General features: G+C 39.7%; 1 protein-coding gene across 5 annotated transcripts in view; it reads right to left on the minus strand.

Moving 5' to 3' along the window:
- The window catches only part of EDA (ectodysplasin A), a 458277-nt gene extending 431164 nt beyond the window's left edge, over positions 1 to 27113 (minus strand). For 3 of the 5 annotated variants that reach the window (XM_019428602.2, XM_019428601.2, XM_019428603.2), the window contains exon 1: positions 26554 to 27113. In XM_019428602.2, the coding sequence (XP_019284147.1) occupies positions 26554 to 26943 (390 nt within the window). In that variant the 5' untranslated portion in view covers positions 26944 to 27113. The remainder of the gene's footprint in view (positions 1 to 26553) is intronic. The other 2 variants (XM_019428599.2, XM_019428600.2) reach the window with 2 other exon arrangements.
- Positions 27114 to 27697: the final 584 nt, after the last annotated feature.

The raw sequence follows: 27697 nt of genomic DNA on the forward strand, positions 1-27697 counted from the left end.
GAAACATCTATCATGCAAAGGTTCTCAAAAGAAACTCAGTGTAGCAATACTATTTAAAATAGACTTTAAAAATAAGACTGAAACTAGAATCAAAGGACAGTACTATATAATAGTAAAGGGGACAATCCACCAAGAAGATATAACAATCGAAGATATTTATGCACGCAACATAGGAGTACCCAAATACATAAACAGTTAATAACAAAAATAAAGGAACTAAATGATAATAATACAATAAGAGTAGGGGACTTTAACAGCACTCTTATGTCAGTGGACACATCATCTAAACAGAAAATCAACAAGGAAACAATGGTTTTGAATGACACATGTGACCAGATTGATTTAACAGATATATTCAAAACATTCCATCCTAAAACAGAAGAATACACATTCTTTTCAAGTGCACATGGAACATTCTCCAGAAGAGATCACATATTAGGTCACAAAACAGCCCTCCTTCAACAAATTCAGGAAGATGCATCTCTTCTGACAACAACGTAATGAAACTAGAAGTCAACCACAAGAAAAAATCTGGAGAGACCACAAATATGTGGAGGTTAGATAACATGCTACTAAAAAATGAATGGGTCAACCAGGAAATCAAAGAATTTAAAAGTACACGGAAACAAATGAAAATGAAAACAGCCCAATAATCTTTGGGATGTAAAGTGTTTCAAGAGGGAAGTTTGTAGCAAGACAGACCTACCTCAAGAAGCAAGAAAAATCTCAAACATCCTAACCTCACACCTAAAGGAGCTAGTAAAGGAATAACACACAAAACCTAAAACCAGCAAAAAGAAGGAAATAATAAAGATCAGAGCATAAATAAATTATATAGAAACTGAAAGAACAGTAAAACAGATCAATGAAACCAGGAGCTGGTTTTTTTTAAATAAATCAATAAAATTGATAAACCTCTAGCCAGACATACCAAGAAAAAAGACAAAGTAATCAAATATGAAAACAAATGAGAAAAGAAAATTACAACCAACAACACAGAAATACAAACATTTATAAGAGAATACTATGAAAAAAATATATGCTTACAAACTGGACAACCTAGAGGAAATGGATAAATTCCTAGAAACATAAAACCTACCAAAACTGAAGTAGAAAGAAAGAGAAAATTTAAGAAGATCAATAACCAGCAAATAAATTGAATCAGTAATGAAAAAACACACAGCAAACAAAAGTCCAGGACCAGATGGATTCACAGGCAATTTCTACCAAAAATTTAAGGGAGACTTAATACCTATTCTTCTCAAACTATTTCAAAAAGTATAAAATAAAAGAAAACTTCCAAATTCATTCTATGAGGCCAGCATTACCCTGATCCCAAAACCAGATAAAGACACCATTAAAAAAGGGAAATATTCCTGATGAACATAGATATAAAAATTCTCAATAAAATACCAGCAAACCAAATTCAACAATACATTAAAAAAATTATTCATCACAATCAAGTTACATTTATTTCTAGGTTGCAAGGGTGGATCGATATTTGCAAATCACTGTGATACATCACATCAATAAGAGAAAGGTAAATGATATGAAAATTTCAATAGACACAGAAGAAGCATTTCACAAAATACAACATCTGTTCATGATAAAAAAAAAACCCTCAAAAAAGTAAGTTGAGAGGGAACGTACCTTGACATAAGGGCCATCTATGAAAACCCCATAGATGACATCATCCTTAATGTAGAAAAAGAGACGGCTTTTCCCCAAGGTCAGAAACAAGACAAGGATATCCACTCTCACCACTTCTCTACAACATAGTACTGTAAGTCTTAGCCACAGCAATAAGACAACAAAAATAAAAGGCATCCAAATCGGCAATGAAGAAGTAAAGCTTTCATTATTTGCAGATGACATGATATTATATATAGAAAACCTGAAAGACTCCACCAAAAAACTGCTAGAACTGATACATGAATTGAGTAAAATCACAGGATACAAAATCAAAGTACAGAAATCTGTTGCGTTTCTATATGCCAGTAATGAGGAAGCAAAAAGAGAAATTAAGAAATCAATCCCATTTAAAATTGCACTAAAATTAGTAAGATACCCAGGAATAAACCTAACTAAAGAGTGAAAGACCCATACTCTGAAAACTATAAGCACTGATGAAAGAAACTGAAGATGACACAAGGAAATGGAAAGACATTTCATTCTCATCGATTGGGAGAACAAATATTGTTAAAATGTCTATACTGCCCAAAGCAATTTACACATTTAATTCAATCCCTATCCAAATACCAACAGCATTTTTCACAGAACTAGAGCAATCCTAAAATGTATGGAACCACAAAAGACCCCAAATATCCAAAGCAATCTTGGGAAAGAAAAGCAAAGCTGGAGGCATTTAACTCCAGACTTCGAGTTATATCACAAAGCTGTAATTATCAAAACGGTTTGGTACTAGCACAAAAATAGACACAAATCAATAGAAGAGAATAGAAAACCCAGAAATAAACTGGCAACTATATGGTCAATTATTCTTTGACAAAGCAGAAGTAATATCCAATGGCATAAAGACATTCTCTCCAACAAATGGTGCTGTGAAAACAGGACAGTAATATGCAAAAGAATAAAACTGGACCACTTTCTTATACCATACACAAAAATAGATTCAAAATGAATTAAAGACCTAAATGTGAGACCTGAAACCATAAAAATCCTAGAAGAGAATAGAGGCAGCAACTTCTTTGACATTGTCCATAGCAACTTTTTTCTAGATATGTCTCCTGAGGCAAAGGAAACAAAAGCAAAAATAAAAATAAACTATTGGGCTCTCTCTCAAAAATAAATAAAACATTAAAAAAATTAAAAAAATAAACTATTGGGAAAATATCAAAATTAAAACCTGCACAGTGAAGAAAATAATTAGCAAAACTAAAGGGCAACCTACAGAATTGGAGAAGATATTTGCAAATATATCCAGGGAAGGGTTAGTATTGAAATATATAAAGAACTTATGGAAGTCAACACCAAATAAACCTAAATGATCCAATTAAAATATGGACAGAAGACATGAAGAGACACTTCTCTGAAAAAGACATTCAGATGGCAATAAAGAGGTGAAAAAAATGTTCATTATCACTTACCGTCAGGGAAATGAAAATCAAAACTACAATGAGGTATCACCTCACACCTATCAGACTGGCTAAAATCAACAACACAAGAAACAAGAGGTACTGGTGAGAATGTGGAGAAATAGGAACACTCATGCACTATTAGTGGGAATGCAAACTGGTATGGCCACTCTGGAAACCAGTATGAAGGTTCCTCAAAATTTTAAAGTGGAACTACACTATGATCCAGCAATTGCACTATTTGGTATTTACCCAAAGAATAAAACAACTTCTTCAACAACTACTTCAAAAGGATTCATGCACGATTATGTTTACATTGCCATTACTTACAAGAGCCAAATTATGGAAGCAGTCCAAGTGTCCACTGATTGGTGAGTGGATAATGAAGAAGTGATGTGTGTGAGATGGAACATTATTCAGCCATGTAAAAGATTGAAATCTTGACATTTGCAATGACATGAATGGAGTTATACTGCCAGGTGACATAAATCAAAGAAAAACACCATACGATTGATTTCACTCATATGTGGAATTTAAGAAGCTAAACAAAGGAAAAAAGATAAATCAAGAAACAGACTCTACACTATAAAGAACTGATAGTTACCAGGGGATGATTGTGGAGGGATGGGTTAGATAGATGAAAGGGATTAAGCAATGCACATGTAGTGATGAGCTCTAGGTGTTGTATGGAATTGTGGAATCACTATGTTGTACACCTGAAACTAATATAACATTGTATATTACCTAGTTGGAATTAAAATAAAAACTCTAAAAGCCAAAAACATAAAAAATAAAACTCAAAAATAAAGAGATATATCAAAATCAGCGGGTCAAAAAGACCCATTACCTTCAGAAAAGCCAATATAAAAGTTTCAGCTGATTTCCCAAAATACATAATAGAAGGCTTTTTAGCATTGATATGGTATCTTCAAAATTTTGAAAGAAAAATAACTAACCTATAATTCTATATCCAGTAAAAAGGTCTTTCAAAAATAGAGGTGAAATAAAGAAATATTTTCAGACAAACAAAAACTGGAAAAAATTAGCAGTAGATACACATTAAAGGGAATGTTAAAGGGTATTATTAGAGCAGAAGGAAATGACCTCAAACTGAAATTTGGTAAGGAAAGAAAAAATGATAAGAAAAGGGTAAACATAGGGGAAATCTAAATGAATATTAACTATAAAATAACAATGTCTTGTGCAGCTTAAATCATATACATAATTAAATTACCAAAAAACAATAGCATAGAGTTGGCAGGGGGTAAATGGAGTTAAATTATTCTAAGGCCTTTGCACTGTGCAGGAAGAGGTCAAAGAACTAATTATATCAGACTATTGTAAGGAAAAAATGCATGTTGTAATATTTAGGGTATCCACTAAAACAACAGTAAAAATATGTATCTACAATATTAACAAAGAGTAAAAAAGATTAGTAAAAAAAATCCAAAAGAAGGCAATATGGAGTAAAAAATGTTCATTTAAGATGGGCAAGACAAATACAAATAGTATGATGGTATATTTAAAGCCAAATATGTAAGTAATTTAATTAAACTGAAATTGATTAAATGTGCCAGTTAGATCAACTAAATTGAAAAGGAAAACTATATCTATTTATTTATTTATTTTTTTTTATTTTTTTTATTTTTTTTATTTTTTATTTTTTTTTAATATATGAAATTTACTGTCAAATTGGTTTCCATACAACACCCAGTGCTCATCCCAAAAGGTGCCCTCCTCAATACCCATCACCCACCCTGCCCTCCCTCCCACCCCCCATCAACCCTCAGTTTGTTCTCAGTTTTTAACAGTCTCTAATGCTTTGGCTCTCTCCCACTCTAACCTCTTTTTTTTTTTTTTTTTTCCTTCCCCTCCCCCATGGGTTTCTGTTATGTTTCTCAGGATCCACATAAGAGTGAAAACATATGGTATCTGTCTTTCTCTGTATGGCTTATTTCACTTAGCATCACACTCTCCAGTTCCATCCATGTTGCTACAAAAGGCCATATTTCATTTTTTCTCATTGCCACGTAGTATTCCATTGTGTATATAAACCACAATTTCTTTATCCATTCATCAGTTGATGGACATTTAGGCTCTTTCCATAATTTGGCTATTGTTGAGAGTGCCGCTATAAACATTGGGGTACAGGTGCCCCTATGCATCAGTACTCCTGTATCCCTTGGATAAATTCCTAGCAGTGCTATTGCTGGGTCATAGGGTAGGTCTATTTTTAATTTTCTGAGGAACCTCCACACTGCTTTCCAGAGCGGCTGCACCAATTTGCATTCCCACCAACAGTGCAAGAGGGTTCCTGTTTCTCCACATCCTCTCCAGCATCTATAGTCTCCTGATTTCTTCATTTTGGCCACTCTGACTGGCGTGAGGTGGTATCTGAGTGTGGTTTTGATTTGTATTTCCCTGATAAGGAGCGACGTTGAACATCTTTTCATGTGCCTGTTGGCCATCCGGATGTCTTCTTTTTTTTTTTTTTTTTTTTAGGAATAAAACTATTCTTAACTTTATTTTTTTTTTTATCTTTTTTTTTTATTTATTTTTTTTATTTTTTAATATATGAAATTTACTGTCAAATTGGTTTCCATACAACACCCAGTGCTCATCCCAAAAGGTGCCCTCCTCAATACCCATCACCCACCCTGCCCTCCCTCCCACCCCCCATCAACCCTCAGTTTGTTCTCAGTTTTTAACAGTCTCTTATGCTTTGGCTCTCTCCCACTCTAACCTCTTTTTTTTTTTTTTCCTTCCCCTCCCCCATGGGTTTCTGCCATGTTTCTCAGGATCCACATAAGAGTGAAACCATATGGTATCTGTCTTTCTCTGTATGGCTTATTTCACTTAGCATCACACTCTCCAGTTCCATCCATGTTGCTACAAAAGGCCATATTTCATTTTTTCTCATTGCCACGTAGTATTCCATTGTGTATATAAACCACAATTTCTTTATCCATTCATCAGTTGATGGACATTTAGGCTCTTTCCATAATTTGGCTATTGTTGAGAGTGCCGCTATAAACATTGGGGTACAGGTGCCCCTATGCATCAGTACTCCTGTATCCCTTGGATAAATTCCTAGCAGTGCTATTGCTGGGTCATAGGGTAGGTCTATTTTTAATTTTCTGAGGAACCTCCACACTGCTTTCCAGAGCGGCTGCACCAATTTGCATTCCCACCAACAGTGCAAGAGGGTTCCTGTTTCTCCACATCCTCTCCAGCATCTATAGTCTCCTGATTTCTTCATTTTGGCCACTCTGACTGGCGTGAGGTGGTATCTGAGTGTGGTTTTGATTTGTATTTCCCTGATAAGGAGCGACGTTGAACATCTTTTCATGTGCCTGTTGGCCAACCGGATGTCTTCTTTAGAGAAGTGTCTATTCATGTTTTCTGCCCATTTCTTCACTGGGTTATTTGTTTTTCGGGTGTGGAGTTTGATGAGCTCTTTATAGATTTTGGATACTAGCCCTTTGTCCGATGTGTCATTTGCAAATATCTTTTCCCATTCCGTTGGTTGCCTTTTAGTTTTGTTGGTTGTTTCCTTTGCTGTGCAGAAGCTTTTTATCTTCATAAGGTCCCAGTAATTCACTTTTGCTTTTAATTCCCTTGCCTTTGGGGATGTGCCGAGTAAGAGATTGCTACGGCTGAGGTCAGAGAGGTCTTTTCCTGCTTTCTCCTCTAAGGTTTTGATGGTTTCCTGTCTCACATTCAGGTCCTTTATCCATTTTGAGTTTATTTTTGTGAATGGTGTGAGAAAGTGGTCTAGTTTCAACCTTCTGCATGTTGCTGTCCAGTTCTCCCAGCACCATTTGTTAAAGAGACTGTCTTTTTTCCATTGGATGTTAGTTCTGGGGTTTCTATTCTATTCCATTGGTCTATGTGTCTGTTTTTTATGCCATTACCATGCTGTCTTGATGATGACAGCTTTGTAGTAGAGGCTAAAGTCTGGGATTGTGATGCCTCCTGCTTTGGTCTTCTTCTTCAAAATTACTTTGGCTATTCGGGGGCCTTTTGTGGTTCCATATGAATTTTAGGATTGCTCGTTCTAGTTTCGAGAAGAATGCTGGTGCAATTTTGATTGGGATTGCATTGAATGTGTAGATAGCTTTGGGTAGTATTGACATTTTGACAATATTTATTCTTCCAATCCATGAGCAGGGAATGTCTTTCCATTTCTTGATATCTTCTTCAATTACCTGCCAATAAGGCTTGTCTATAGTTTTCAGCATACAGATCTTTGACATCTTTGGTTAGATTTATTCCTAGGTATTTTATGCTTCTTGGTGCAATTGTGAATGGGATCAGTTTCTTCATTTGTCTTTCTGTTGCTTCATTGTTAGTGTATAAGAATGCAACTGATTTCTGCACATTGATTTTGTATCCTGCAACTTTGCTGAATTCATGTATCAGTTCTAGCAGACTTTTGGTGGAGTCTATCGGATTTTCCATGTATAATATCATGTCATCTGCAAAAAGCGAAAGCTTGACTTCATCTTTGCCAATTTTGATGCCTTTGATTTCCTTTTGTTGTCTGATTGCTGATGCTAGAACTTCCAGCACTATATTAAACAGCAGCGGTGACAGTGGGCATCCCTGTCGTGTTCCTGATCTCAGGGAAAAAGCTCTCAGTTTTTCCCCGTTGAGGATGATGTTAGCTGTGGGCTTTTCATAAATGGCCTTTATGATCTTTAAGTATGTTCCTTCTATCCCGACTTTCTCAAGGGTTTTTATTAAGAAAGGGTGCTGGATTTTGTCAAAGGCCTTTTCTGCATCGATTGACAGGATCATATGGTTCTTCTCTTTTTTTTTGTTAATGTGATGTATCACGTTGATCGATTTGCGAATGTTGAACCAGCCCTGCATCCCAGGAATGAATCCCACTTGATCATGGTGAATAATTCTTTTTATATGCTGTTGGATTCGATTTGCTAGTATCTTATTAAGAATTTTTGCATCCATATTCATCAGGGATATTGGCCTGTAGTTCTCTTTTTTTACTGGGTCTCTGTCTGGTTTAGGAATCAAAGTAATACTGGCTTCATAGAATGAGTCTGGAAGTTTTCCTTCCCTTTCTATTTCTTGGAATAGCTTGAGAAGGATAGGTATTATCTCTGCTTTAAATGTCTGGTAGAACTCCCCTGGGAAGCCATCTGGTCCTGGACTCTTATTTGTTGGGAGATTTTTGATAACCGATTCAATTTCTTCGCTGGTTATGGGTCTGTTCAAGCTTTCTATTTCCTCCCTGATTGAGTTTTGGAAGAGTGTGGGTGTTTAGAAATTTGTCCATTTCTTCCAGGTTGTCCAATTTGCTGGCATATAATTTTTCATAGTATTCCCTGATAATTGTTTGTATCTCTGAGGGATGGTTGTAATCATTCCATTTTCATTCATGATTTTATCTATTTGGGTCATCTCCCTTTTCTTTTTGAGAAGCCTGGCTAGAGGTTTGTCAATTTTGTTTATTTTTTCAAAAAACCAACTCTTGGTTTCGTTGATCTGCTCTACAGTTTTTTTAGATTCTATATTGTTTATTTCTGCTCTGATCTTTATGATTTTCTCTTCTCTGCTGGGTTTAGGCTGCCTTTGCTGTTCTGCTTCTATTTCCTTTAGGTGTGGCTGTTAGATTTTGTATTTGGGATTTTTCTTGTTTCTTGAGATAGGCCTGGATTGCAATGTATTTTCCTCTCAGGACTGCCTTCGCTGCATCCCAAAGCGTTTGGATTGTTGTATTTTCATTTTCGTTTGTTTCCATATATGTTTTAATTTCTTCTCTAATTGCCTGGTTGACCCACTCATTCGTTAGTAGGGTGTTCTTTAACCTCCATGCTTTTGGAGGTTTTCCAGACTTTTTCCTGTGGTTGATTTCAAGCTTCATAGCATTGTGGTCTGAAAGTATGCATGGTATAAATTCAATTCTTGTAAACTTATGAAGGGCTGTTTTGTGACCCAGTATATGATCTATCTTGGAGAATGTTCCATGTGCACTCGAGAAGAAAGTATATTCTGTTGCTTTGGGATGCAGAGTTCTAAATATATCTGTCAAGTCCATCTGATCCAATGTATCATTCAGGGCCTTGTTTCTTTATTGACTGTGTGTCTAGATGATCTATCCATTTCTGTAAGTGGGGTGTTAAAGTCCCCTGCAATGACCACATTCTTATCAATAAGGTTGCTTATGTTTATGAGTAATTGTTTTATATATCTGGGGGCTCGGGTATTTGGCGCATAGACATTTATAATAGTTAGCTCTTCCTGGTGGATAGACCCTGTGATTATTATATAATGCCCTTCTTCATCTCTTGTTACAGCCTTTAATTTAAAGTCTAGTTTGTCTGATATAAGTATGGCTACTCCAGCTTTCTTTTGGCTTCCAGGAGCATGATAAATAGTTCTCCATCCCCTCACTCTCAATCTAAAGGTGTCCTCAGATCTAAAATGAGTCTCTTGTAGACAGCAAATAGATGGGTCTTGTTTTTTTATCCATTCTGATACCCTATTCTTTTATTTGGCGCATTTAATCCATTTACATTCAGTGTTATTATAGAAAGATATGGGTTTAGAGTCATTGTGATGTCTGTATGTTTTATGCTTGTAGTGATGTCTCTGGTACTTTGTCTCACAGGATCCCCCTTAGGATCTCTTGTAGGGCTGGTTTCGTGGTGACAAATTCCTTCAGTTTTTGTTTGTTTGGGAAGACCTTTATCTCTCCTTCTATTCTAAATGACAGACGTGCTGGATAAAGGATTCTCGGCTGCATATTTTTTCTGTTTAGCACACTGTAGATATCGTGCCAAGCCTTTCTGGCCTGCCAAGTTTCAAAGGAGAGATCAGTCACGAGTCTTATAGGTCTCCCTTTATATATGAGGGCACGTTTATCCCTTGCTGCTTTCAGAATTTTCTCTTTATCCTTGTATTTTGCCAGTTTCACTATGATATGTCGTGCAGAAGATCGATTCAAGTTTACGTCTGAAGGGAGTTCTCTGTGCCTCTTGGATTTCAATGCCTTTTTCCTTCCCCAGTTCAGGGAAGTTCTCAGCTATAATTTGTTCAAGTACCCCTTCAGCACCCTTCCCTCTCTCTTCCTCCTCTGGGATACCAATTATGCGTATATTATTTTTTTTTAGTGTATCACTTAGTTCTCTAATTTTCCCCTCATACTCCTGGATTTTTTTATCTCTCTTTCTTTCAGCTTCCTCTTTCTCCATAACTTTATCTTCTAGTTCACCTATTCTCTCCTCTGCCTCTTCAAGCCGAGCCATCGTGGATTCCATTTTGTTTTGCAATTCGTTTAAAGCGTTTTTCAACTCCTCGTGACTGTTCCTTAGTCCCTCGATCTTTGTGGCAAGAGATTCTCTGCTGTCCTCTATACTGTTTTCAAGCCCAGCGATTAATTTTATGACTATTATTCTAAATTCACTTTCTGTTATATTATTTAAATCCTTTTTGATCAGTTCATTAGCTGTTGTTATTTTCCTGGAGATTCTTCTGAGGGGAATTCTTCCGTTTGGTCATTTTGGAGAGTCCCTGGCGTGGTGAGGACCTGCAGGGCACTTCCCCTGTGCTGTGGTGTATAACTGGAGTTAGTGGGCGGGGCCGCAGTCCGACCCGATGTCTGCCCCCAGCCCACTGCTGGGGCCACAGTCAGACTGGTGTGTGCCTTCTCTTCCCCTCTCCTAGGGGCGGGATTCACTGTGGGGTGGCGTGTCCCGTCTGGGCTACTTGCACACTGCCAGGCTTGTGTTGCTGGGGATCTGGCGTATTAGCTGGGGTGGGTAGGCAAGGTGCACGGGGGCTGGAGGGGGCAGGCTTAGCTCGCTTCTCCTTAGGTGATCCACTTCAGGAGGAGCCCTGTGGCAGCGGGAGGGAGTCAGATCCGCTGCCGGAGGTTTGGCTCCGCAGAAGCACAGAGTTGGGTGTTTGCGCGGAGCGAGCAAGTTCCCTGGCAGGAACTGGTTCCCTTTGGGATTTTGGCTGGGGGATGGGGCGGGGGAGATGGCGCTGGCGCCTTTGTTCCCCGCCAAGCTGAGCTCTGCCGTCCGGGGGCTCAGCAGCTCTCCCTCCCTTTGTCCTCCAGCCTTCCCGCTTTCCGAGCAGAGCTGTTAACTTATGACCTCCCAGACGCTAAGTCGCGCTTGCTGTCGGAACACAGTCTGTCCGGCCCCCTCCGCTTTTGCCAGCCAGACTCGGGGGCTCTGCTTGGCCGGCGAGCGCCGCCCCTCCGCCCCGGCTCCCTCCCGCCAGTCCGTGGAGCGCGCACCGCCTCGCCGCCCTTCCTACCCTCTTCCGTGGGCCTCTAGTCTGCGCTTGACTCCGGAGACTCCCTTCTGCTAATCCTCTGGCGGTTTTCTGGGTTCTTTAGGCAGGTGTAGGTGGGATCTAAGTGATCGGCAGGGACGCGCTGTGAGCCCTGCGTCCTCCTACGCCGCCATCTTCCGGAGCCTTTCACTATATCTATTTATAAGAGATGCATTTAAAACATATGAGGGGCACCTGGGAGGCTGAGTCAGTTGGGCATACGACTTCGGCTCAGGTCATGATCTCACGGTCCATGAGTTTGAGCCCTGTGTCGGCTCTGTGCTGACAGCTCAGAGCCTGGAGCCTGCTTCGGATTCTGTCTCTCCCTCTCTCTCTGCCCCTCTCCCCTCTGTCTCTCTCTGTCAAAAATAAATAAACATTAAAAAAATTTTAACAAAAAACATATGGAAAGGTTATAATTTTAAAAGATGGAAGATATATCATGCAAAAGTTGATCAAAAGAAAGTAGCATTATTTTTTTTAAATATTTATTGATTTTTGAGAGAGGACAGAGACGGAACTTGAGCAGGGGAGGGGCAGAGAGAGAGGGAGACACAGAATCCTAAGCAGACTCCAGGCTCCGAGCTGTCAGCACAGACCCCGATGTGGGGCTCGAACCCACGGACAGTGAGATCATGACCCTGAGCCGAAGTCGGATGCCCAACCAACTGAGCCACCCAGGTGCCCGAGAAGAAGTAGCATTATTAATATAAAACAATGTAGACATTAAGGTAAAAAGCATTACTACAGATAAAGAGGGATATTTCACAATAAAAAGTTCAATTCAGGGGTGCCTGGGTGGCTCAGTCACTTAAATGTCCAACTTTGGCTCAGGTCATGATCTCACTGTTCATGGGTTCGAGTCCTGTGTCGGGCCCTGTGCTGGACAGCTCAGAGCCTGGAGCCTGCTTTGGATTCTGTGTCTCCCTCTCTCTCTTCCCCTTCCCCACTTGCACTCTGTCTCTGTCTCTCTGTCTCTCAAAAATAAACATTAAAAATTTTTGAAAAAAAATAACTTTAATTCAACAGAAGATATAACAGTTCTAAATACGTATTCACCTAATAACACAATCTCAAAATACGTGAATCAAAAATTACCAGAACTAAAAGAAGACATAGATAAATACATAATTATCATGAGAGATTTTTGACACAAATATCTCAACAACTGATAGAATGAGTAAACAAAAAAAAATCAGAGAGGGCAAAAATTATTCAAAGAACACAATTTGACCTGTTTGGCAAATAAATAGCACTACACTATAGGACATATTCTTTCAAGTACACACAGAGCATCTATAAAAACTGACTACAGTCACCATTAATAACAAATACTTTAAATCATAGAGATGTTCTTTAACCACAGCGGAATTAAGCTAAAAATAAATAACAAAAAAGATAACTAGAAAATTATCATCTTTGGAAATCAATACATACACTTAAATGACTAATAAACCACAATGGAAAACAGAAAATATTATTTGTATTGAATGATAAAACTATAGCATATCAAAATCAAAACTTATGTAACATGCTAAAACTGTGCTTAGAGGGAAATTTATTACTCTGCACATTTTAATAAATTTTTTAATGTTTATTTATTTTTGATAGAAAGAAGGAGACACAGCAATGAGCAGGGTAGGGGCAGGGGGAGAAACACAGAATCCAAAGAGAGCTCCAGGCTCTGAGCCATCAGCACAAAGCCAAGCCCCATGTGGGACTCGAACTCAGACTCACCAGCTGTGAGATCATGAGCTGACGCCCAACCTACTGAGCCACCCAGGCACCCCTAAAATGAACATTTTATTTTATGCTATTAATATATATTTTTTTTGAGAGACAGAGCGCCAGCAGGGGAGAGACAGAGAGGGGGAGACAGAATCTAAAGCAGGCTCCAGGCTCTCAGCTGTTAGCACAGAGCCCTATGCATGGCTCAAACTCATGAAGGGCAGATCATGACCAGAGTGGAAGTCACTCAATTGACTGAGACACCCAGGTGCCCCTAAAATGCACATTTTAAAAAAGAATGATTTAAGCATCTTCTCAAGAAACTAGATATTTTTAGGGGGTGCCTGGGGTGGTTCAGTCAGTTAGGCATCGAACTCTTGATTCCGGCACAGGTCATGATCTCTGGTAGTGAAATCAAGCCCTGCCTGGGGCTTCAAGCTGGGTGGAGTCTGTTGAAGACTCTCTGTCTCCCTCTAGCTCTGCCCCTCCCTCACTCTTGAGCTTGCATGGGTGCATGCGCGCACTCTCAAAAAAAGCAGAAAGTAGATATATTTTTAAAAATTGTTTTAAGTTTACTTATTTATTTCAAGACAGAGCAAGCAGGGGAAGGGGAGAGGGGGAGGGGGGAGAGGGGGGGGAGAGAGAGAGACAGAGAGACAGAGAGAGACAGAGAGAGAATATCCCAGGCAGGCTTCGCACTGTCAGCACAGAGCCCAATGCAGGGCTTGAACTCACGAACTATGAAATCATGACCTGTGCTGAAATCAAGAGCTGGAGGCTTAACTGACTGAGCCACCCAGGTGCCCCCAGATGTTTTTTTAAATCACCAAATTAAAGCCAACAAAAGTAGAAATAATGAAAATTTAAAAGATATTAGCAGAAATTAATGAAATAGAAAACACTCCATAGTGTAGATCAACTAATAAAATTGACAAATCTCTGGTAAAACCACCAAGAAACTGCATGCTAATAAAACTGAAATGAAAAGGGGAAAAACTACAGATCATACAGATTAGAATTCAATGATTTAAACACATTATAGTACACAAACTGCTAATACACATTAGTACACAAACTGCTAATACACATAACAACTATTGTGAATCTCAAGGGCATTATACTAAGTGAAAAAAAGGCAATCTCAAATATATACTGTATGATTCCATTTATACATTTATTCAATCAATTTATACATCATCAGAAAAACACAAATCAAAACTATAATAAGATTATCACCTCACATCTGGCAGAATGGCTAAAATTAACACAGGAAACAACAGGTGTTGGTGAGGATGTGGAGAAAAAGGAACACTCTCACACTGTTGGTGGATATGCAAACTGGTATAGCCACTGTGGAAAACAGTATGGAGGTTCCTCAAAAGTTAAAATAGAACTATCCTATGATCCAGCAATAGTAAGTATTTACCCAAAGAATACAAAAATACTGGGGCACCTGGGTGGCTCAGTTGGTTAAGCATCCAACTCTTGATTTCCGCTCAGGTCATGATCCCAGGGTTGTGGGATTGAGCCCTGCATTAGGCTCTGTGCTGACAGCATGGAGCCTGCTTGGGATTCTATCTGCCCCCCTCTCTCTGCCCCTCCCCAACTCATGCACTCTCTCTCTCTCTCAAAATAAATAAACTTTAAAAAATACAAAAATACTGATTTGAAGGGATACATGCACCCCGACATTTATAGCACCATTATCAACTATAGCCAAATTATGGAAAGAGCCCAAATGTCCATTGACTAATAAATGGACAAAGAAGAGGTGGTGTGTGTGTATATATATATATATATACATACACATACACATACACGCACACACACACACACAATGGAATATTAGTCATAAATTTAAAAAATGAAATCTTGCTATTTGCAATGATGTGGATGGAGCTAGAGAGTATTATGGTAAGTGAAATTAAGTCAGTCAAAGGAAGACAAACACCATATGATTTCACTCACATGTGGAATTTAAGAAACAAAATAAACGAACATGGGGGGGAAACGGAAAACCAAGAAACAGACCCTTAACTATAGAGAACTGAGGGTTGCTGGAAGGGAGGTGGGGGGGGGGGAATGGGTTAAACAGGTGATGGGGATTAATGAGTGCACTTGTGATGAGCACTAGGTGTTGTATGTAAGTGTTGAATCACTAAATTCTACACCTGAATCTAATATTACACTGTGTTAACTAATGGAATTTAAATGAAAGCTTTTAAAAAGGTTGTATTTTTTATTATTTTATTTATTTTTTTGAGAGAGAGAGATATGGAGAGGGTGCAGGTAAGCAAAGGACAGAGAGACAGAGAGAGAGAGAGAGAGAGACAGAGAGAGAGAGAGAGAGAGAAAGCGGGTTCACCCGAACCGGGGCTAGAACTCACCCGATGTGAAACTGGAACTCACAAACCGTGAGATCATGACCTAAGCCAAAGTCAGATGCTTAATGACTGAGCCACCCAGGCACCCTTAAAAAAATTTTTTTTAAACATTAATTTAAAACAAAGTTTTTAAAAGAGGCAATAATAACCACAAGAAGGAAAGATTTCTTACACATTAGGATAATTATATTTTAAAAAATAGAAAATGTGTTAGTGAGAATGTAAAGAAATTGGAATTCTTGTGCATTACCAGTAATATAAAATGATGCAGTCACTGTGGAAAACAATTTAGCAGTTCTTAATTCAACAGAACTACCATATAATCCAGCAATTCCACACAAAAGAATTAAAAGCAGAGACTACAACAGATACTTGTACATCAATATTCAAAGCAACATTATTCACACTAGCCAAAAAGTACAAATAACCCAGTGTCCATCACAAATGAATTGATAAAATATGGTACACACACACACACACAAATATTATTCATCCATAAAAAGAGTACAATTCTGATATTATGTGACAACATCAAAATAATCCTGAAAACCTTATGTGAAGTGAAATAAGACCAAAATAAAATAAATACTGTATGATTTTGCTTATATGAGGTAACTAGAATAGGTAAATTCAAAAGGAAAAGAGTAGAATAAAGGTTACCAGGGGCTGGGGAAAAGGGAATAGGGAATTATTATTTAATGGGCACAGAGTTCCTGTTTGGGAGGATGAAAGAGTTCCGAAAATAGTGGTAATGGGTACACAATGTTGTGAATGGACTTCATGCCACTGACCTACACAGTTGAAAATGGTTATAATAAATTTTATGTTATGTATTTTACCACAATTAAACAACAGATGGTGAGGATATTACAAAATTCTTCATGTGAATAAATTTAAATTTTTTACTGAAGTAAACAAATTCTTAGAACATAAAAATTACTAGGGACACCTGGGTGGCTCAGTTGGTTAAGTGTCCTGTTCTTGATTTTTGCTCAGGTCATGATTTCACGGTTTATAAGATCAAGCCCCACGTACGGCTCTGCACTGACAGAACAGACCCTGCTTGGGGTTCTCTCTCTCTCTCTCTCTCTCTCTCTCTGGCCCTCCCCCACTCATTCATTTTCTGTCTCTCTCTCTCAAAATAAACATTTTTAAAAACTTATTTAAACTGACACAAGTAAAAAGAAGATATCTGTAAACCTTATACCTATTGAGTTATCAAATCTACAGTTTAAAATCTCCCCTCTTTTGGGGTGCCTGGGTGGCTCAGTCGGTTGAGCGTCAGGTTCAGCTCAGGTCATGACCTCACTGTTCATGAGTTGGGGGGGGGAGGCGTGTGCTGACAGCTCAGAGCCTAGAGCCTCCTTAGGATTCTGTGTCTTCTTCTCTCTGACCCTCCCCAGCTCATGTCTGTCTCTCTCAAAAAAATGAATAAACATTAAAAAATAATAATAGGGGCGCCTGGGTGGCTCAGTCGGTTAAGCGTCCGACTTCAGCTCAGGTCACGATCTCGCGGTCCGCGGGTTCGAGCCCCGCGTCGGGCTCTGGGCTGATGGCTCAGAGCCTGGAGCCTGCTTCCGATTCTGTGTTTCCCTCTCTCTCTGCCCCTCCCCCATTCATGCTGTGTCTCTCTCTGTCTGAAAAATAAATAAAACGTTAAAAAAAATTAAAAAAAAAAAAAATAAACAAATAAAATATCCCCTCTTCTCCCTCCCAAAATTCCAGGCCCAAATGTTTCACCAATTTACCAAACATTTAAGGAAGAAATATTACTAATATTACATAAACTCTTACAGACAAAAAATTTAAAAAACACTTCCAAATAATTTAAAAAAAAATTTTAATGTTTATCTATTTTTGAGAGAGACAGAACATGTGTGGGGGAGGGGAAGAGAGAGAGAGAGAGAAGGGGGGGGGGGGGGAGACACAGAATCTGAAACAGGCTCCAGGCTCTGAGCTATCAGCACAGAGCCTGAACACAGGGCTCAAACTCAGGAATGGCGAGATCACAACCTAAGCTCAAGTGGGATGCCTAACCAACTGAGTTACTCAGGGGCCCCACTTCCAACTAATTTTATAAGAACATTATAACTTTATCCAAACCTGATACAAAAGGAAAATTACATGCTAATCTCACTCATGTATATAGAGGGAAAGACCCTCAGTGATATATTAACAAACCAAATCTAGCAATATATAAAATGAATAATCATTGTGACAAAGTGTTTATTCCACAAGTGGAAGGTTAGTTTAATACTACATTAACTGAATAAAGGAAAAAAATCATATGATTATCTCAATAGATGCAGGAAAGCCATTGATATAATGATATATCCATTTATGATTTTAAAAAATCTTAGTAAACCAGGACTAAAACAGAACTTTAAATTTATAAAGGCTATCTTTAGAAAAAGAACTACAATAATCATCATACCTAAAGATGTTAAAAGCTTTTCCCTCTGAGATTGGGAATAGGATAAGGATGCCTACAATCACTAATTCTATTTGACATTGTTCTGAAGGCTTAAGCTAGTACAATAAAGAAAAAAATTTAAAGTACAAATATTGGAAAAGAAACAATAAAAAAATGAAACCTGTCTTTTGTCATAAAATTTGATAGTGTATGTAGAATATCCAAAAGAATCCACAGAAAATTTATTAGGATTAATAAATGCGTTCAGCAAGATGTTGGACACCAAACAATATATAAAAATATGTTTCTGAGCATCAGCCAGAAGCAATTTAAAAATGAGATTTTAAGATAATGTGGTCCCAGGTTGTTTTTCCTGTGAAGCAGACTGGAAGACATAGATTACTACACAGGACTTTTAATTCCTAATTTTTGCAGGGTTCAACATATGGGCAAGAGAAAGGAAAAAAGAAATCCCCAAAAGGCTCTAGCCGAAACCATAGGGAGCTCTGGAACTAATACAGTCCTTCAAAGTATTCTGGATTTAGTGGGAAGGGGCAAGCCTTTCCACCTCCTAACTGATCAGTAACTGGATATGGGATACCCTGAAAGGAGGCATCTCTATGGGTGAGACAGTTTTCTTCAACCAGGACAAATTCAAAAAGGGCCTGTCAGTTGAGATCTGTCTTCTAGCAGCACTCTCAGCAGTTGAGGAATAAGTCTTCCATTTCTGAATGGGGACTTTGGTGACAGATCATGGCATTAACTGCAGATATCGTTTAAAATAGCTTCAAAAAATATCAAATACCTTACAATAAATCTAATGATAGGGGTATAAGAGTTCTACACAGAACTATAAAATATTCTGAATATCCAGTTTTCCCAACACTATTTGTTGAAGAGACTATCCTTTCCCCATGGTGTATTCATGGCACCCTTCCCAAAGATTACTTGACTATATATACATGGATTTATTTCTAGGATCTCTATTCTGTTCAACTGGCCTATATACCTGTGTTTAGGCCAATTATCCTACTTTTTAAAAATTTTAATTCCAGTATAGTTAACATACAATGTTATTTAAGTTTCAGGTGTACAATATAGTGATTCAAAAATTTTATACTTACCATAAGTGTATTATTGATCTCCTTCACTTAATTTACTCATCTACCCCCCCCCCTCCCCCCGCATCTCCCTTCTGGTAATGTCTTGGGATGTCTGGGTGGCTCAGTTGGTTAAGCACCGACTCTTGATTTAGGCTCAGGTCATGATCTCACAGTTTGTAGGATCAACCCCCATGTCAGGTTCTGCGCTTACAGCCCAGAGCCAGCTTGGGATTCTTCTCCTCCCTCTTTCTCCCCCCCTCCCCCATTTGCACATATGCATTCTCATTCTCTCTCTCTCCCTCTCCTTGTCTCTCAAAATAAATAAAGATTTAAAGAAAGAGTCTGTTTTTGCTTTATCTTTTTTTCTCTGTTCATTTGTTTCTTAAATTCCACACACAAGTGAAATCATTTGCAATGACAAGGATGGAGCTAAAGAGTATCACACTAAGTGAAATAAGTCAGAGAAAGACAAATACCATATGATTTTTCTATTATTTTATGTTTAGTCTATATCTGTGTCCTTGAACCTAAAGAGAGTTTCTGGTGGAAAGCATGATTGGGTCTTGCTTTTATCCATTGAGCCACTATATGACTTCGATTGGAAGAGATTTTTGCCTATTTACATTTGAAGTAATTTTTGATAGTGAAGGATTTACCATTGCTATTTTGTTAGTTGTTATTTGTTAGTCTTGAGATTCTTTTATTTCCCCTTTTGCTCTCTTCCTTTGTATTTTATTGTTTTTTGTATTGATATTCTTTGATTTATTTCTTTTGTGTGTGTGTAACTTCTATAGGTATTTTTTCATGGTTACCTTGGGGCTTACATAAAATATTAAGTCTATTTTAGCCTGATAACTTAAGTTCAATTGCATATAAAAACTCTACACTCAAACTTATTTCACATACATAATTTATTATTTTTGTCACATTCTACATCTATTCATATTGTGTATCTTTTAACATATTTTAGAGTTATTTTCAATACTTCTACCATTTAACTTTTATACTAGAAATAAAAGTGATTTATCCTCTTCCATTCAGTAATACAGTATTCTGTATGGATCTATATATTTACTTTCACCAATAAGTTTCATACTTTCTCATGCTATCACATAGCTCTTTGGTGTCCTTTCATTTCAAGTTAATACAACTCCCTGTAGCATTTCATGTAAGTCAGGTCTAGCTAGTGATGATGAATTTCCTCAGCTTTTGTTTGTCTAAGAATGTCTGTATCTGTTCTTATTTTTTAAGAAAAGTTTTGACAGGTATTGTGTTCTTAGTTGGCAGTTTTCTGCTCTTCAGCACTTTGAATATATTATCCCACTCCCTTGTGGTCTGCAAAATTTCTGCTGAAAAGTTTGCTGATGTTCTTAAGGGGAGTTCCTTTGTACATGGTAAGTTGGTTTTCTTTTGAGGCTTTCAAAATTTTGTTTTTGACTTTTGACAATTTGACTATAATGTGCCTTGGTGTGGATTTTCTGGGTTTATTTACTTAGTATTCTTTGGGCTTCTTGAATTTGGTCATCCATTTCCTTCTCCACATTTGGAAAGTTTTCAGCCATTATTCCTTTGACTAAGCTTTTGGTCTTTTCTCTCTCTCTACGCCTTTTGGGACTCCCCTAATGCCAATAATGGTCTACTTGACGGTATCACTTAAGTCCCATATGCTTTTTCAGTATTTTTCTTTTCTTTTTTTTTCTTTTTGTTCCATGGACTGAATTATTTCCAAAGACCAATCTTATTTCACTGATCCTTTATTCTGCTTTATCTAATCTGCTGTTGAATCCTGCTCATGAATTTTTCAGTTTAATTATTTGGTTCTTTAGCTCCATGACTTTTGTTTGGTTCTTTTTAATATTTTCTATCTCTTTGTTAGAATTTTCATTTTATGCACTGTTCTCTTGATCTTAGTGAACATCTTTATAAGCGTTATTTTGAATTCTTTGTCAAGTAAATCTCATAACTGTTTCATTAGGGTCAGTATCTGAACATATATTCCTTTGTGTGGAACATCTTTGCCAATTTTTCATTTTCATTGACTCTCTGTGTTGGTGTCAAAATATTACAGAAAGCAATCATCTCTCCCAATCTCCATGGACTGGTCTTGTACAGAAGACCTTCACCAAGCAGCCCAATCAGAGATTCGGGGGCTTCTATCAATTCTTTCCCTCCTTAAAGAGAAGCAAGCAGCTGTGTCTTTGTCTATTTACTCTGTACAGAATGCATTTGCCAGTCCAAAGTGCCATCTCCATTCTCCCTCAGATAGCTAGACAAAGCCAGATCCATCAGAGATCCAAGACTGGCAAGACAGATGCCAGTTCTTTGGGCAGCCCTGGAGAAGTTCTGGCACTGAATCCCATATCAACTCTTCCACCCCCAGGAGTAAGGTGAAAGTTGACATGTTTCATCTACCCACTCTGTGCTGAGCAGGGTGGGAGGATCTATGGTATCTATCAGTCCTAGCCATCATTTCTGTTCTCCTCCAGGAGACTAGACTGTGCCAGAACCCTAAGCTCCTAGACTGACAAGTCAGATGCCAGTTCTTTGGGAAACCCTGGAGAAGTTGGAGCACCAGATGCAAAAATAAACTTTCTTCCCCAGGGAAATATTGAGAGCTGGGATTTTTTGTCTTCTTGCTCTGTGCTCAGCAGGAGGGATGATCCATGATATCTACCAGCCCATGACACTGTCTGTTTTCTCTGAGGAACGCCCCTCAGAGTTTCAAGATTGGCAAGACAGAAGCCAGTCCTCAGAAAACTTGGGAGTGCTGGACAAGTGAACCAACCTCTTCCCTCCACTGGGAGATGCTGAAGCTAGGGGGGTTTCTTCCTTATCATATGGTATTGAGCTGGTGGCAGATACTCTGGCAAGAGGGTGTCCCAAATCTCCCTGTTGGCTTCAGGGAATCTAGTTTCATGTTCACCCCAAATATAGGAGCCTTTCAATTAGTCCCTGAATTTCTCACAAAGGGAATTTTTTCTTGAATCATTACTAAATTAGTGTGTTGGCGGGGAGAACGGCTCAGGACTTCCTAATCTACCATCTTGCTGACATCATCCCCTTTAAAATTATTCTCTTTTTGTGGAATATGATGAGCTGGTTCTAAAATATATAGAGAAATGCCAAGGGCCAAGAACATCCAAGATATTTTTAAAGAAGAGGAACAAGGTGGAAGGACTTGCTTTACCAGATATCAAGAGCTTATTATAAAGTCCAGTAATTAAGACTATAGTATTGTTACAATGACAAATAGACTAACAGAACAGAACAGTTCAGAAACAATTCTCACACATATGCAGACAATTTACGACAAAGGTGATACTGTAAACAAGCAAAGAAAAAGACATTCCTTATAAATAAATGGCCTGGGTCAGTTGAAAAGATAAAGCTTGGCCCCTATATCTCATCATACACATAAATCAATTCCAGATGGACTGTAGATCTAAATGTGAATGGCAAAATACATAAAGCGCCTAGAAGATAACATGAAAAAAATACCTACATGATCTCAAGGTAGGAAAATACTATTTAAATGAAACACAAAAAACATTAATCATAAAAGAAAATACTGAAAAACTAGACACATGAAAATTTAAAACGTCTGTTCCTCAAAGAATACTGAAGAGATGTGGGAAGGGTTTGCAATATAAAAAGTGCAAAAACGGTCCATAGCCAGAGTATATAAAGAATTCCTACAAATCTATAGGAAAAGGACAAACAACCTGATTTTTAAAAATGCACAAAATACTTGTAGAGACACTTCACAGAAGAAGTTATCCAAATAGATAATAAACCTTTGAAAAAGAGTACAACTTCATTAGTCTTCTGAGAAATGTCAATTAAAATTACAATGAGATAGTATTACAAACCCATCTGCCAGAATGGCTATAATTTAAAATTTTTTTAATGTTTATTTTTTGAGAGAGAGAGACAAAGAGAGACAGAAGGTGAGCAGGGGAGGGGCAGAGAGAGAGGGAGACACAGAATTCAAAGCAGGCTCCAGGCTCTGAGATGTCAGCACAGAGCCTGACGTGGGACTTGAGCTCATGGACTGTGAGATTGGGTTTCTGGAGACTTTTATCAGCTGTTAGGTTTTTCTTGAGAAGTGACCGTCAGAATTTCCTATATGATTATGGATCCAAATCCACTTTTTGTTCTTTTACATAGAAAAGATAATGGTTTTGTTTTGTCATTATTTTCAACACCCTTACTGATGCTGCCCACCATATTACTCACTTTGGGGACCACAATCACAACTGGGGCAACTTCTTCACAAAATGATCAATAATGATTTTTATTTTTATTTTACTCTAACAATCATATTGTGTACTGTCTAACTCAGAAAATGAGATGTACCTAGATCTTCATATCATCTCCTGTGAGTAGCCAGATAAATCTACAGGTATTCCTTGACTACTCCAGCTAAAGGAGAGAGTTATGATTCTAAAAGGTCTGAAGCGACCCTCTCACTTTTTATCATTAGCAACGTCTCCACTGGGGAGGCTTTTCTAACAATTCCATTGGAGAATTTTGCTGATCTCTCTGTTATGTATCCCAACTGCCCTAATTTCCTTCTGTATCTTGTTTTAAAAGTTTTTTTTTAATGTTTATTTATTTATTTTTGAGAGAGAATGAGCAGGGGAGAGGAGCAGAGGGAAAGACAAAGAGAATCCCAAGCAGGCTCTGCACTGTCAGCACAGAGCGCAATGCCGGGCTCTATCCCACGAACCCGTGAGATCATGACCTGAGCCAAAATCAAGAGTCAGAGGCTTAACTGACTGAGCCACCCAGGTGCCCCTCTTGTTTTAAAAGTTTTTAAATTGAGGGATACAAGCAAACCTCCTCAGTGATCTCTAGATCCCTTTCTTGAGTCATAACTGAGCCTATCATCTCATAAAGATGAATAGGTGTGCATGACCTTATACAATGAAGTGCCTCTGTTTTGCCCACTTGGTCTTTCTGTAATTTATTCTCATCAGTTTGTCTTTACTCCTTGCAAATAAGCTGGTGAGAAACCTGAACGTTCTGCCCATTAAAGGGTGTATATTTTTATCTTTCTTCCTCTCCATGTAAGAGTTTCTGTAAGAGCAGCTGTTTGTGTTGAAAAACTAAAATATAAAAATATGACCTACGTGGCCAAATCCCACAAGGCTGTTTACTTCCTTGTTTATGAATCAGAATGTCAGCACAACTTAGAATCTTGACTGTCAGCAGATATTGCAATTAAATGTCCCTGCAAAGCCAGCAGAGGGTGCACCAGGGTACTAGCAATTTTACCCAAGATGTAGCAGTATCAGTTTAACTCTAATAGCCAATCAACTTTTTGCCTTTTTGGGGGGGAGAGGTGGGTATACTAAAACTAACATCCTCAAAAGAAACATAATTTGAATCTGGGCTAAAATTTCTTTAAATTATACTTCAATTCTCCTGAAAGTAAAGTTTAAGAAGAGTAAGGAATACATGTTAAATTTAGTCTGACCAAAATATAGGTGGAGTAAAAGAAAATGATATAAATCTGAGCTCTGTACATGGCAAGAATGGTACTATGGAGCTCCACCCCGCTTTCCTCAAAAAGGCTCCAGGAATTATATGCTACAGGGGAACAGGCACTGTACTGGGAGTCAAGAAACCAACCTCCCTTTTACCAGTGACCAGAGTTGTATGACCTTGGACAAATCACTGCCTCCCACCCCCTGCAGGGCGTATGTGCTATTCAAGGGGATCAAACAAAATGGATTTATATAGCCCCTCACAATTCTACAAATCTCTGACTCCAATTGATGCCAGCAAATGTAAAGAGCCAGTATGCTTGTTGCTACTGCTCAAAAAAGATTAAAACAGAAATAAAGGACAGAAAATAGGTATCTGTATTTAAACCTAGACAGAACTATTTGAAGTGCCATGTGAAGGACAAGGTGACTAAATGCCATTATAGATCTGTAAGAGTCCCACACTATCACAGAAGCCCTAGAGCACAGCTGTCCTGCTAATCCTCAATATATAAACATAGGTCTGTCCATCCTAAATACCAAAAGGCTTTGGCTACCATTTGACTAAGGAAAGGAAGTTCAATTCCTTTATCTTTTCACAGAATATCAATGTTCAACTGCTAAGTATTTCCACTGGGCGCTGTGGGGGCGGGGGATGGATAAAGGAAGCCAGAATCCTAGTTAATTATCATTTAGCTACAGTGTTTAAAGTTTCAAGTATGAGAAACATGTCTATTGATTCTCTTCTTTGATAAACTGTTATATAAGTTGGAGTGTGCTAGCAAGACATTTTTAGGTTCAGGGTAACTTTATAATACACAATGTAGAATATATGGCCCATCCTAACATTACAGTTTTATCATGAATGTGATGCCAGCTTTGGATGCATGGTCAAAATACCACAAATAATAGCACAAATAATGTTTACAGAGTATGACAATGATGTGGTAGTAAATATAGAAACCCTGGGTCCCTCACTTCAAGAAACTCATTTGCACAACTTGCCCTCTTTCCCAAAATAAATTCACTGTTATTCTCTAACCACCTCAAAAGGATTCTTGGATCCTTACTTCTTTTAAATTTCACATGACAAAATATGGCAGTGAGGAGAAAACTTATTTTAAATGCACTACATTTACTTGCATTAAGAGCTGAAAATGTAGAAGACAAACACCAAAGCTAATAGTTAGCTAACAAGGGCGCAAACACCATAAAGATTGCAAAACAAACAAAACAGTAACTGGTCTTGAAAGATTACTCCTGAGTAATTATTCCAATCAATAGACTCCTGTTCTCAAACTAGCAGTGGTTAACAGCCTTCACACTCACCCTACCTAACCCCCCAAAAAGAGTCAGAACCGGCATGCAAAGGGTGAGTTTTATTTCCATAGATTTTTAAAATTGCTGTTCAGAAGTTGTCTAGCAAGATGGCATAGTTCTACCAGAATTCCACAGGGGCGCTGATCCTCACTAGAACACGGAGGACAATCAGTCTCAAATTGCAGGTAAGTGTGAACAAGCCCAAGTTCTGGTCAGCGCACAAGGACCCGCGCTGAAAATGCGATTAAAAGTTATTTCAACTGTGGAGCAGTTATTACAGCTGTTTACAGCTCCAACTCCAAAGGAGAGCCTGCTAGTGCTGGCATCAGCTCTGGACACGAAAAAACAAGCACCGCGGTCAGAAAATCTCACCAGGAGCAGAGGGGCCGTTAGTCCGCCAGAGGGGCAGCGCCCGCACCTCCGCGGCCGGGAGAGCCGCCAACTTTCCCCGCGGCAGCCCATGGCTGGGGGCGGCGGGCGCCAGCCAGGGCTCCCAAGTCCAGGGGTCCTAAGAGTCTGGGTGAGCTAGACCCGCACCCAGGACAGCCTACCCCGGGGCGACCTCTCCCCTGCTCGCCTGCCCCCTCCCCAGTCCGGCCCTACAACTTGGCTGGAGGTGGCAGAGTCCTCCTCAGGGCCCTGTGGAGGAGGGCCCCCGCCCTGAGCACAAGGGGAGGGGGCCTCCGCCGCCGCCGCCCCTACTAGGTGACTCACCTGGTGCTCGTCCTGGGAGTGTGGGGGGAGTGTGGTTTCGCCCGGTTCCAGAGGCTGCTGTGGTGGTGGCTGCCTGAAGTGGCGGGTGATGGGACCATCAGGGTCGAGGCCACTGGGGCTGCTCAGGGTGCCAGAGGTGCCAGGGGTGCCGGAGCCAAGGCGGGACTCGGCTCCCCGTTCCCGCCGCAACTCGGAGCGCAACTCCAGGTAGCAGCACAATGTCAGCAGGTGGAGGGCCAGCGAGAGGCCAAAGAAACCCAGGAAGAGCCGGCAGCTGTTCCCTTCGCCCGCCCGGGCAGGGGCCCCGCGACAGCCGCAGCCCTGGCTTCCCCGTTCCCGCGGCGCTGCCATGGGCAGAGGTTCCCTGCGCTCTACCTCGGGGTAGCCCATGGCCTCCGGAGACACCCACTCTCTGAGGCCCAGGAGCCGCCGCGTCTTCCTCAGCCGTTCAGGACCCCTGACAGGCGGCTACCGCCCTGCCATCGGCTGGAGGCTGTAGGGACCCGTTCCAGTGCAACGGAGGCTGGGCGGGACCGAGCTGGGAGCTGCCGCATGTGCAGCTCCACTCCGAGGGGTGGGAAAGGGAGGAGGAGGGGCGGGAGAGGGGCGGCTCGGCCCGCGGGGAGAATGAGGGAGGAGGCCGAGGCCAACCCCGCCCCATCTCCCAAGCGGCTGCCCACACGCCCAACCACCGACCCGCCAAGCCTTGGCGCCCCGCCCCCTGCCATTCCACCCAGGGCCTCCAGCCACGGGGCGGGGCCTGGGGGCGTGTGGGTTCGCCTCAGCCGGACGGCCCCACCCAGCTCTTCCCGCTTGCGCCTGTTTCAGTTGGTGACCAACGCTGTCGTTCATCCCTGGACTCCGCCCCAATTTAACCCTACAGCGCCTGTATGGGTGGGGGGAGGGTGGGCAGGAGAAAGGAAAGAGGGGGAGGCTGAGAAGAATTGGGGCACCTTGGAAAGAAAGTACAGCAAAGAAAAGGAGGCAGAAACTAGAATTAATAGAAATGTTTGCAATTAACTGCAGTTGTTAATAACATCATCCAGCACTTATCTGTTGCTTTCAATCTTCAAAGCGTTTAACAGACGTTAAACTAATTAAAACAGTTCTGGGTTTGGAATGAAACCATGCCTGCTGTGTTTGC

The sequence above is a fragment of the Panthera pardus genome, unplaced genomic scaffold (genome assembly GCF_024362965.1).
Source record: "Panthera pardus isolate Hobbes unplaced genomic scaffold, ASM2436296v1 HiC_scaffold_27, whole genome shotgun sequence".
Classification (NCBI taxonomy): domain Eukaryota; kingdom Metazoa; phylum Chordata; class Mammalia; order Carnivora; family Felidae; genus Panthera; species Panthera pardus.